This window comes from Balaenoptera ricei, chromosome 6 (genome assembly GCF_028023285.1).
Source record: "Balaenoptera ricei isolate mBalRic1 chromosome 6, mBalRic1.hap2, whole genome shotgun sequence".
Lineage (NCBI taxonomy): Eukaryota > Metazoa > Chordata > Mammalia > Artiodactyla > Balaenopteridae > Balaenoptera > Balaenoptera ricei.
The window spans coordinates 87,902,837-87,914,862 of record NC_082644.1 but is presented as its reverse complement, the minus strand read 5'-3'; the positions used below and the strand labels follow the sequence as shown (position 1 = coordinate 87,914,862).

The following is a 12,026-nucleotide window of genomic DNA, read 5'->3' as shown; positions in this document are numbered from 1 at the left end:
ACAGAGAACAGATAAATCAAGCACAGTAAGGAATTGCCCCAAGACTCTACATCAATGAAGTACCACAAGCCTGTGAATCTTAGACATACATGGAAACACAGCTTAGAAAATACCCTTCCAGAGTATCTTCTAAACTGTGGTTCAAACCCCCTTCCTAAGGGAGAGATCAATTATTCTGTCCCCACAGCTCCCCATCACCCACAGGATAAAAGTTAAACTCCTCAACCTTACCCTCATGTTTCTTTGTCTTTAAGTCTCAGGCCCTGGCCAACATTCCCTACCCACTCTCCTTCCCAGGCTGTCACTCCAGCCTAATCTTACCTGCTGCACCAGTTTTGCATCTGGGCCTCAGTTCATGCAGCTACCTCTCAGGAAAATGTGAGGCCAATCAAAGCCCAGCTCAAATGCTGCCCCTTCCAAAATGCCTTCTCTGATTTCCTAGCTAGACACAAGTTCTCTCAGCTCTGAGCTCTTCTGGCCTAGAGCACCTCAACTTCAGTGATAACTGATTCCATATATCATCACCCCGAATAGACTGTAAATTCTCGGAATGCAGGAACCACTTTTTACCCACCTCTGTATTTCTCACCATACCGAGTGAAGAACTTTGCCCACAGAAAGCATCTGTGCTTATTAGGTGAATACATGAGCAAAATACTATATATAGAGAGCATGATGCAAAATAGTACCTCTAATATGATTAGCAAAGGTGGAAATGTATATTTAACCACTAATAAATAGCAGACAATTTGAATGTAAGTGACAGAGTTCAATGTTTGTCATTTGTCCTTTGTTTGCTTAATTTGAAATATAGCTCAGCCTTATGACAATCGTCCTAATCAAGACCCATCTTTTCCATGTCCCAGAGCTCAGTAAATGGTATCAGGACGAGGCTCAGTTGCTCAAGCCAGACTCCTGGGAGTCATCTTTGACTTTACCCTGCTCTCACCCCTAATATCCTATCCGTCAGTACTACAAAAGATCTCCAAGATGTCCACTTATCTCTGTCTCCATGACCACCATTCTATTTCAGGACCCTGTTACCTGTCCTGAAGAAGATTTCTGTAACAGTCTCCTAGCTGGTCTCCCCACTTTTCATTCTTGTCTCACCTGAATGACTCTCCATCCAGCAACCAGACTGATATTATAAATGCAAACCTGCTCATATATCTGCCCTGACTAAATGGCCTAATCCAAAATCCTTAATATGGCTTAATACAGTGCCTGCCCACCACTGAAGCCTCTACAATGAAGCCATTTGTTCTCTCGATATCTTTGTTCCAGTCAAACTAATATCCTTGGAGCTCCTCAAATACACAAGGGCTTCCCTCTGCCTAGAATACCACCCAACCCCTAACATAACACTCTTTAGAAATTTCCCAAAACACCCAACCATACACTATCTGCCCAGCTCCTACTCGATCTTCTGATTTTGGCAGAAATATTCCTCTCCCTCTGCTGAACCTGTACACAGAACCTGTACATCCCTTTTTGAAACACATATCATATTTGAAATGACCAGTGTGAAGTCTCTTGTCCTTTCTAGACAACAGCTCATATGGCAAAACCGTGTCTTTCTTGCCCCATGTGCTGAACTCAATGCTAGGCATAGAGCACGGCTTAATAAATGTTTGGAGACCAAAAGAAAAACACAGACCTTACCATGTTTAGAACAGAATCCATTTTGATGCTTTTCAAGTGGGTAGGCTTCATTTATCTGACTTTTCCATTTGGAATGGTGTGCTCCTCAACAATGGTAGACAAATGAAGCCCTGCTGTGTTGACTAATCCCTGGATGGTATCAGGAACTTTGGCCCAAAGTCTGTTTTTTGACATTTTCCCCAAAGGCCACATTTCAGCTTTTGTTTGGAAAGGGATTGCTTAAGAACAGGACCAAACCGTGGCCTCTCCTCACAAAGAATGTTCAATATTTGACAGAGAACTGAAGGAAATGATCTCTGTAGCAAAATTTCCTCCTCCGAAGAACCTTATAAATATCAAACTAAGCGCCGACAATCCAAAAACCTATGTCTGATGCCTCTGTAATGGTTTCAAATCATAAATCTGAGGTCATTGCTGTGATTTTACTTTGGAACAGCATAAGACCTGGCGACACTAATAGAATTCCTGTCAGATAACTGGATCAAGCCTAAGGTAGAACTAGAAAAAACATGTAAAATTTATCATGAAAATAGCCTCGTGTAGACTAATTCTGTATTTTATGGGTCATAAGTTCATACTGAGTTGATCAATAATGCTGAGAAGAAAAAATAACAGATAGAGATAGATTAGGTTTCAAATATTCTCTGGCTTTTTATCTGCTCTCTAATACGTTGGAAAATGTATTTTGCCTCTATCTTGTAACAACAAAGAATTCACCTTTGAGTTCCAGCAGGATGTGGAGAAACTACTTTGAATCTATGGTTAAACACTGTATTATGTTCAGCTTGAGTGATTTTAAAAGCTAATGTCTGGTATAAGCTGGCTTTTTAATCTAAAGTTTATTCAAAGAAAGAAGAAATAGAAGTAGCAGCCTGTACCAGAAAGAAATTTATCATGTAGTCATAATCATAGGACTATGCTTGTGGCTGTGAAAGTTTCTAGGGGACCACTGAATGTACATATTGTAAGTACAGTGCAAAGGCCTACAGTTGAGAGGAGGAGAAATTATTCCACTGTTACTCTAAAAAGGAGGTTCAGGAGACAATGGCAACCCTGCAGATGCAGCACAGGAGCCTTCTAACCTGTTCTGTTCGAATCTTTCCGCTTTTGCCCATGGGTCAAAAAGCAATAAAAAATTGGTACCTGAAATGGTCTTTCTACATCATTAGGAGTATTATAAAGGTCAAAGATACCATCCCTATAATTAGTAAACAGACTATGGTTATAATGAACAAGTAAATTTGTAAAGAGTGCAAAACCAATAGCCAGGGCTCTGATACAATGATGCCATGATGCATGTGTGTGTGCGTGTGTGCATATGTGTGAATATGTATGCCTGTGTGTACATGTGGGTGTGTGCACATGTGCGTAAACATGTGCATGTGTGTTCACTAGTATTAAGATTCAAGATAAATTGAAGGAAAGAAATCTTTTTAAACCCTGAGGATAAAACCAAGCACCAAGAAGAAGGCATCAAATTCATCAAGCTCTTTATTTTTTTTAAGTCTTGCTCTATAAAACTATTTCTGATTAAGCATAAGAGAATTCAGTCAATCTTATGCAAAATTGTTTTAATAATACAATAAAATTATTCTAAAGTTCACATGGAAGAATAGGTAGGTAAGAGTAAAAAAGTGGAAAATGAAGGGTAATAAAAGTCTAGTTTAATAGATAATAAATGTAAATAGTTTTAATACAGGTGTGTGAAAACAGGCCATTAGATCAATGGAACAGAACAGCTAGTCCAGGAAGAGATACAATTTCCCACTCACAGACACAAGAATTTCATATATAATAAAGTGAAGAAAGGAAAGATCACTCACAGTTAATGGTGATGCAAACATTACTTATTTTGGAAAAAACCAAGTTAGATCTACATCTCACAACCTATACGAAAATAAACTCCAAATTTAAAAATTGAAAATAAAATATCTTAAACTATCAAATTGAAAATTAATTAATTAAATTACTTATTGGGTGAGGATTTTCTAAGCTTAGAAGCAATCAAAGAAATCACCAAGAGAATATCATTTATATAAAAATTGAAAATTGTAGGAGACAAAAAAATGGCATAATTAAGTAGAAAAGTATTCTATAACATGTCATTCTCAGTTTATCACCTCCCTAGTTAACAAAGCTGTTAAGAAGATTACAATTTAGTTCAAAGCAAAATGGTTAAAAATTAGTTTATAATGTAATGTCACTATGTTGCAGCTTTTATTAAGTAGTTTGTATTACACTATTTTTACAGAAATTCAAAACATGTCACAGAGACCACTTGGGGGGTTAGTTATTTCTAAAAAAGCATTGATACTGTAAATGTTATTTTTATATTGGAATGTGAAATTAAGTGGTAAGAGAGTAGTCATCTTAATAATATCTGAGTAATTCTGTGTTTCTACAATTATAGGTATCACTAGGCTTCCAATCTACACAAGCACACACATACATACAAACTGAGTGCCACTATCCGAATTTGACTAGTGATTTTAACAATAACCACCCACTGAAAATTAATTTAAAATTGAAGAAATCAAAGCAACTTTAAAAGTTGACACTCTTCCCCAGAAAAACATCCATTTTAAGATGCATTATAAAGCTCTAACATTACCAAGGTTCATAAAAGTTAACAATTTGTTTAATAATGTTTGGAAATGGAAATTGTTATTTTTGACTAATTTCCTCCTAGACAATTCAATTAGTGTCAGAGATAAAGTTTAACTTTTATGGAAAAAATGGCAATTATGAGTAAGCAAGTACAACTGGCTGAAATGAGTGGAAGCTTTTAAAAGTCTGAAAAAAAAACAGGATTGCTAAAAGATGCATGTAAAATTATATGACTGCAGATTAACTTCTGTTTCCTTTTATTTAAAATTTATTTTATTTATTATTATTTTTTTATTTTTGGCTGCGTTGGGTCTTCGTTGCTGTGCATGGCCTTCCTCTAGTTGCTGAGAGCCGGGGCTACTCTTCATTGCAGTGCATGGGCTTTTTATTGCAGTGGCTTCTCTTGTTGTGGAGCACAGGCTCTAAGCGCGCGGGCTCAGTAGTTGTGGCTCACAGGCTCTAGAGCGCAGGCTCAGTAGCTGTGGCGCACAGGCTTAGTTGCTCCACCGCATGTGGGATCTTCCCGGACCAGGGCTCGAACCCATGTCCCCTGCACTGGCAGGCGGATTCTTAACCACTGCGCCACCAGGGAAGTCCCTATGTTGCCTTTTTTCTGGACTATAAAAAACACTTCAATGTACTTCTTTCATTTCTTGACCTGGCTATCAGGAAACTCAGAGCCAATGTTAGTACTCAAATGCTAAATCCTACATCTAATTGGTTTGCAATCTATTTACAAAATTTCCAGTCTTTATTTAAAAGTTTTTATGTGTTTTAAAACTATAAGCCATCAAAAATTCCTCTTGGAAGAAGAAAGGATGTAAAATTTAAATATATTTTAAATAAATATAAATAAATAATATAGTCCCTTACTATGAAAGCCCTTAATCAATAAAAATTCATTGAACATCTACTACATACTATGTATGCACTCTTCTAGGGCTGAAGATACTTTGTAAGACAAGGCAGTCATGGTCTTTGGTCTCATATGTGGCAGGAGGGTTGGAGGAGAAGAGTCATATAATAAACAGGTGGGGGAGGGTAAACAAAGAACAAGTAAATAAATGGATATGTTATTATAAAGTGTGGTGAGGGGGGTAAGCACTCTGCCAAGGAAGCAGGAGGAACAAGATGAAGTTGGAGAGTTAGACCAGGAACAGATCATAAAGGGACTTGCAGGCCGTGGCGCAATGGCAGGTGGGCCACTGAATGGTTTGGGGTGGGGTAGAGCCTGGGGCGAGAATGTGGGACACGAGCAGTTTGTATCCCGAAGAGTCCACTATGGCTTCAGGGTGGAGCAGAGAAAGAGTGAGTGACCACGGCAGTGCCCTCCAGGGACAGAGAGGTGGACAGATCGGAGATATGTTTGAAGGTGAACTGACAAGAGTTGCTGATGGGGTGGAAACAGAGTGTGAGGAAGAGAGGAAAATTCAGTTTGACTCACGGGTCTCTTGATTAAGCAACCGGGTGGCAGGTGGTACCATTTACTCTACTTCAGGGAAACTGCAATTATTTATGCTTTCCAGTTCTTGATCATTTTCAAGTAATCTGAGGACACCAAGAACCCAGCCTGAATCAAGGTTGCAGGATTAGAGATGAGAAACAATTTAAATAAGGTTACATGTGATTTATCCTAGAAACACAGAAATAATGTCTTCCATGGACACTGCCAGGAAGCTTTCCCTCTTTTTCTGCTCTTTCTCAAGCACTTGGAAAACAAACTTCCTACTAGACTCATGGAAAGATGCTCAACATCATTAGCCATCAGGAAAATACAGATCAAAACCACAATGAGATACAGTACCACTTCACACCCACTAGGATGTCTATTAAAAAAAAAACAGATAATAACAAGTGCTGACAAAGATGTGCAGACATTGGAACCCTCATACCCTGCTGATGGAAATGTAAAATGGTGTAGCCACTTTGGAAAACAGTCTGACAGTTTCTCAAAAGGTTAAACATCAAGTTGCTAAATTACCCAGCTACTCCACTCCTAAGTACAAACCCAAGAGAAATGAAAACATACGTTCAAAGGAAAACTTTTACACAAATGTTCATAGCAGCATTATTCATAATAGCCCCAAATGGAAACAACCCAAGTGTACATTAACTGATGGACATAGAAAATATTCCATAATGGAATATTATTTGGCAATAATGTTACATGCCAAACATGCTATAACATGAGTGAACCTTGAACATTATGCTAAGTGAAGGAGCCAGGCACAAAGACCAAATATTGTATGGTTCTATTTATGTGAAATGTCCAGAATAAGCAAATCTATAGAGACAGAAAGTAGATGAGTGGTTGCCTAGGGCTGGGGGAGGGGCAAATGGGGAATGACTGTTAACAGTTATGGGGTTTCTTTTTGGAGTACTGAAAGTGTTCTAAAATTAGACTGTGGTGATTGTTGCATAATTTTGTATATATACTAAATATAAACTGTATATACACTAAATAAATCTGTACATTTTAAGTGGGTGAATTTTATGGTATGTAAAACATATCTCAAAATAGATGTGAAAAAAAAAAAGCTTCCTACAGGCCAATGTTGCCTTTTGTTTACATTCTGTGAGAGAAGCTAGATATTAGAGAGTTCCAAGGTCAAATATTCAGGCAACATCAAGTTAAAGTTACACAGGTCTTTTTCTGCAGCACTTCTCAGAGCCTTTAATGTGCTAAAATGCACTATGAATCACCAAGAGTGGGTGGGTAGGAGTGGGATATAGGCTGCACCACTTCCTAAATATATCTGGCCATGGAACATTTTTTTAGTAGAGAGCATCACACAGGACTAGGTTTTGCAGAATCCACTTTAGAAAACAATGTACCTAGGAGTTTTCCCATTCATTCACCAAGCACTACTTGACTACTTGCAATCTCCTGGAACTCAATCATCTCTGGGCTATGAGATGTGGCCGGTACTTTCCCTGCCCTCCATAGAACTTGTGGTCTAGAAGAAAGAAAAGGGATGTGCTCAAATTTAAGTTGAACACACCAGAAGAAGCACAATGCTGATGCTACAAACCAAATACTATGGGGCCCCTTGGGAGAGATTAATTCTGACTGTGGGCTGGGGAACACTTCATGGGAGACCCAGCATTTCAGCTAGACCTTGAACTGTGAGTGGGTTCTCGACACACGGAGATGGGAGGAAGGGATGTGGCACAGAAACCCAGGTCTAAGGGGTGGAAGGGGAAGTTGGGTGCTTGTAGTAGGGGAATAGCAAGTAGATCATTTCAGCTGGAGTATGATGTTAATGAAGCAGAACAGTAAGACAAATAGCTGTAACGGACTGTGGGTCAACCATGGAGCGCCTTGAATGTCTAACCAAAAAATGTTTAAATTCATACTATAGGAGATGAGGACCCATCAAAGGTTTCAGAGCAGGGGGTGGGGATGGTCATAAACTAGTCACTCTCTGAGCCTCGGGGTTTCACCTGTAAAATAGGGCTAATTCTCCCAGCCTTATCCCATCCTAGCGTCTGAGGATCTGAGCACTTGGCCAGAGGGCAGTGCAGCCCTGAGCAAGGTTTATTGCTCAGCAGCACAACAGCTGTTTCCAGTTCCTTTGGAAGAATATGTGTCTCAGAAACACCTGACACGTGATATTTCATCTCCGTGTCAGCGCCAGATGGGAAATCTGAGACTGAAAATGAGTGCTTTGAAACAGAACATATTTTAAGTTCTCTTGTAGCAGTCAAATCAAATCTGTATTTGATTTCATTTCATTTTGTTTAGAATGAAATAGGGACTGCAAGGAAGGAACAGCTGCTGTAAACAAAGACAGGGCAAGAGTATAAACAGCAGATTGCCTGACATCAAGTACTATGACAAGGGGCGTGTGTGAGACAGCCAGAGACTGGGACAGTGATCATGTGTGAGTGTGGATTCAAAACAGTGTGTGTTCCAGAGTGTAGGCACATGTGTGCGAGTGTGTCAGTGTGTATAAGTCCATCTGTGTGTGAATGTGCGTGTCTCTGTAAATGCATGTGTGAGTATCTCTGTGTGTCTGTGGGTGCCCCTTGAAGGATGCAGAGGGAGGGACAGAGAGAAAGGCACTCCAGCGAAATTGCTGACCCATTTACACTTCTTCCATCACAGGGTGTTAAGAGCAAAGCAAGCCGGAGACAGTGATCCCCAGACGCTGCCAAGACTGCAAAACTTCCTCCCACGGGGACACCGAACCCTTACAGACAGAAATCTCTGTCAGCCCAGGAGCCTTACCGGGCCGAGCTGTCCCGGGAGCGCCGGAGCCATCTTGCCACCATTTGTTCTATTCTGTGTGCTTTCCGTGTCTGGAATAAACTGGTCTCCAGCACTTCCATTTACCTAAAAGGAAGAAGAGTTTTCTTAAGAAGCTAATCAAAATATTTGGAAGAGGATTCTGACAAATCACTATGATGCTTCCTGTATTTGCCAATTTTAAGACATGCTGATCAAATAACTAGGGCTCTCTTTCTATCTGAAATTAACATACACAGATGCTCAGTGTCTACAGAGAGAACAACGTTAGCAGCCCTCTGCCCTAAGGAGTCCACAGTCTTGTGGTACACAGATAGGCTTTACATCTTAAACGGTTCAACATAAGGATTAGGGAATAAAATAGATAAGCCTTCTCAAGCTGTGACTGTGACCCATTGTCAGAGACACACCTTCTGTGTGACACTGCCCCTCCCACCTCAACTAAGTGTGCATCCCTGGACGGCACAGCTCCATTTTGCCTGCGTCAGGAACTGCATGGACATGGAAGCATTCTAATCACATTGTGCCAACTCTTCTGAGTGCTGCTTCTTTTGCTCAATATTTTATATCTAATTTTTGAATAGGAAATTTTGAATTTGTATAATTCAAACCCCAGATTGTAAAAAAAAAAAAAAAAAAAAGGATACACAGTTACTGTATTGTGCACTTAAAAATTTGTTAAGAGGGTAGATCTCACGTTAAGTGCGTTCTTACCATAATAATAAAAAAAAGATTTTTGTACAGTGAACTTTCTCCTCTCTATCCTTCCCTGCCCCCAGCCACTCAGTTCCCACACCCATACAATAATCACTCCTCTCCTACTTGAGATATTTGTCTTTCCAGAGTTTCTGTATGCCTATACAAGCAAATACAAATATAGATTTTATGTGTCCTCTTCTTAACACAAAGGATAGTACACCATACACATTGTTCTGCACCAGGCTTTCTTCCTTGATATCTTTCCACATTAATACAAAGAATGCCTCTTCATTCTTTTTGACAGCTACTGAGCATTACATTGTATGAATGTACTGTAATTTAAAAAGTAGTCTTCCCTTGATAGACATTTGGGTTATTGCCAATCTTTTGCTATTCTAAATAATACTGCAGTGAGTTATGTTGTACAAATATCATTTCTGCATATATGCAATTATATATTTGGATAAGTTTCCAGATTCTGAATTGCGAGGTCAAAATTTAGAAGCATTTGTGCTTTGATAGATATTATCAGGTTACCAAGAAAAATAGTATATATGCTTGAGATTAAATTTTCCTAAAACAATATATATTTATATTTTTCTATTTACTTTTTAAAATACTGGTCTCAACTCACCCAATTAATTTCACAACCCAATAAATATCCACACAAAATAAGATATGACATTGTGAAATAACCATGGATAGAGAGAAAATAAAAAAGAATTATAAGAGATTATGTTGCTTAACACTACACAAACACATTTGGAAACCTTAATAACACGGATGGTTTTCAAGGAAAATATAAATGATATAAGATGACCCTAGAAGAGATAGAAAATCTAAAAAGACAATTACCATAGAAGAGAAAGTTGTTAAAGAGCACACTCCAAAAAATTCCAGGCAGACAGGTTCAAAGGTGAATTCTTACAAATCTATAAGACGTAGCTCACCCTGACAATTTTTTTGTTTTATTTTAAATAGATACTTTTAATTTTGGAATAATTTTAGATGTGTAAAAATGTTGCAAAGATAATACAGTGAGTTCCAATATACCCTTCATTCAGCTTTCCCTAATGTTAGCATCTTACATAATCATTGTAACTTTGTCAAAACTAAGAAATTAACATGGGTACACTAATATTAGCTAAGCTATAAATTTTATTCAGATTTCATCAGTTTTTCCATTTATGCTCCTTTTCTGTTCCAGGATCCAATCCAGGATATCATGCTGCTTTTAGCCAGCTTAGTTTATCTTCCCCAATGCTATGTTAGCTATTCTAGAGCATAAAGAAGGAAATCTTCCAAATTCTTTTTAATCAGTCAGTATAACATTGATACCAATTCTGATAAAAACACTACAATAAGGCAAAAATACAATCTCCCTTATAAATATTAAAGTAAATATCCCAAATAAAATATTAGCAACTAGAATCTATCAGTAATCAGCAGAATAATAGTGGGGTCTATACTAGGAGTGCACTAACAATTTTCATATAAAAATGAAAGCAGGACACCCAAACTCATCACTTTAGAAACACGGAGACTTACACTTTTTATCAAATGGCAGCCAAATACAAATTAATGGGTGTAAAACATAGGCTGCAACCAAAAATAAATTCTATTTAGATCAAGGGATGTGTCAGTCTAGCTTTTTTCTCCAATGGGGACAGCAGACCTGAATACTGTCTTCAGTTCTGTACAGCTCACTTTTTAAAATTATAAAAATGAGAGTAGATTTCTGGCTAAACATGGTGAATTGAAACAATGTCTTAATCTCTTTTTTTTCCTAATCTTATAAATTAAAGGAATAAAAAGGGGATAAACCAACAGAATAAAGAGAACAAGAGAGAAGACCATAGACGAGAGATGTCAACAATGTCTGGAAGATAGAAATTGTTTGGAGGAGATATAACTGAGCAGAGCAAAGGAAACAGAAACCAATGTGCTTGTGCTTGCAGAAAGGGATTCTGATGGAAAATGTGCTCATTTGCCCTATGATGGCTCAGGAATTAGAGGCAGCAGCTATAGGAGAAAGCAGGGATGAGGCATAGGGCTGAAAACGTGGAAACAGGTCTGCATAAAGCAGCAATTATATTCACAGGCCCCAAAGGCCCACTGCACTTGCCCACCTAGACAACCATTCCTTCCCTAGCCTTCTGGGGGCAAAAGACTTATTCTTTAGAGAATCCTCAAGAGAGGCTGCACATTTGGGGAGACCAGGCACAACACAGAATACAGGAGTGAAAACAGAAGGATTAAGAAAAATTCTTCTTACTAAACGACAAGACCTCCTTTGCCCAGTTCCCAGAATACTGGCAGCTAGGAATTTACATCTAAAGTAAGAGACTAGAGAATCCTTTTGTGGAGAACTAAACAGCACCAGAGAAAAGACCTTCAGATATTGATGCTTATGGCAACTTGCTGCCAGATCACCCTGCCTTGAAATCTGTCAGTGACCTGTCAGTGAGCCCCACCAGTCATGCAAAGCTTCCAGTCATTTGTTTTTAATGCTTCACTCTTACACATGAATGGATATTTGAGGAAACTTGTATTATAAAAATCAGATCAAAACAAACAGAAGGAACAGAGACAATGCAGGAAACAGAAGAAAAAATGTTAATCTACAATTCAGATCCTCAGAAAGATAAGGTATTACATCCATGAAACAAGAAGAGAATTTTCTTTGAAATAGCACAACCAGAGAACCTGAATTTGGAAACTAAAAGTAAGATAGCTGGAATAAAAATTCAGTTGAAAAGTTGAGAAATGTAGTCAATGAAATATTATAGAAAAAGTAACCAAAAGCCAA

General features: G+C 38.4%; 1 protein-coding gene across 2 annotated transcripts in view; it reads right to left on the bottom strand.

The window, feature by feature from the left end:
- FRMPD1 (FERM and PDZ domain containing 1) overlaps positions 1 to 12,026 on the bottom strand; it is an 84,397-nt gene that overhangs the window by 36,964 nt on the left and 35,407 nt on the right. Inside the window, exon 2 of one of the 2 annotated variants that reach the window (XM_059926499.1) lies at positions 8,501 to 8,605. In XM_059926499.1, the coding sequence (XP_059782482.1) occupies positions 8,501 to 8,601 (101 nt within the window). In that variant the 5' untranslated portion in view covers positions 8,602 to 8,605. Of the gene's footprint in view, positions 1 to 8,500; positions 8,606 to 12,026 lie in introns of those variants that run through there. The other variant, XM_059926500.1, reaches the window with a different exon arrangement.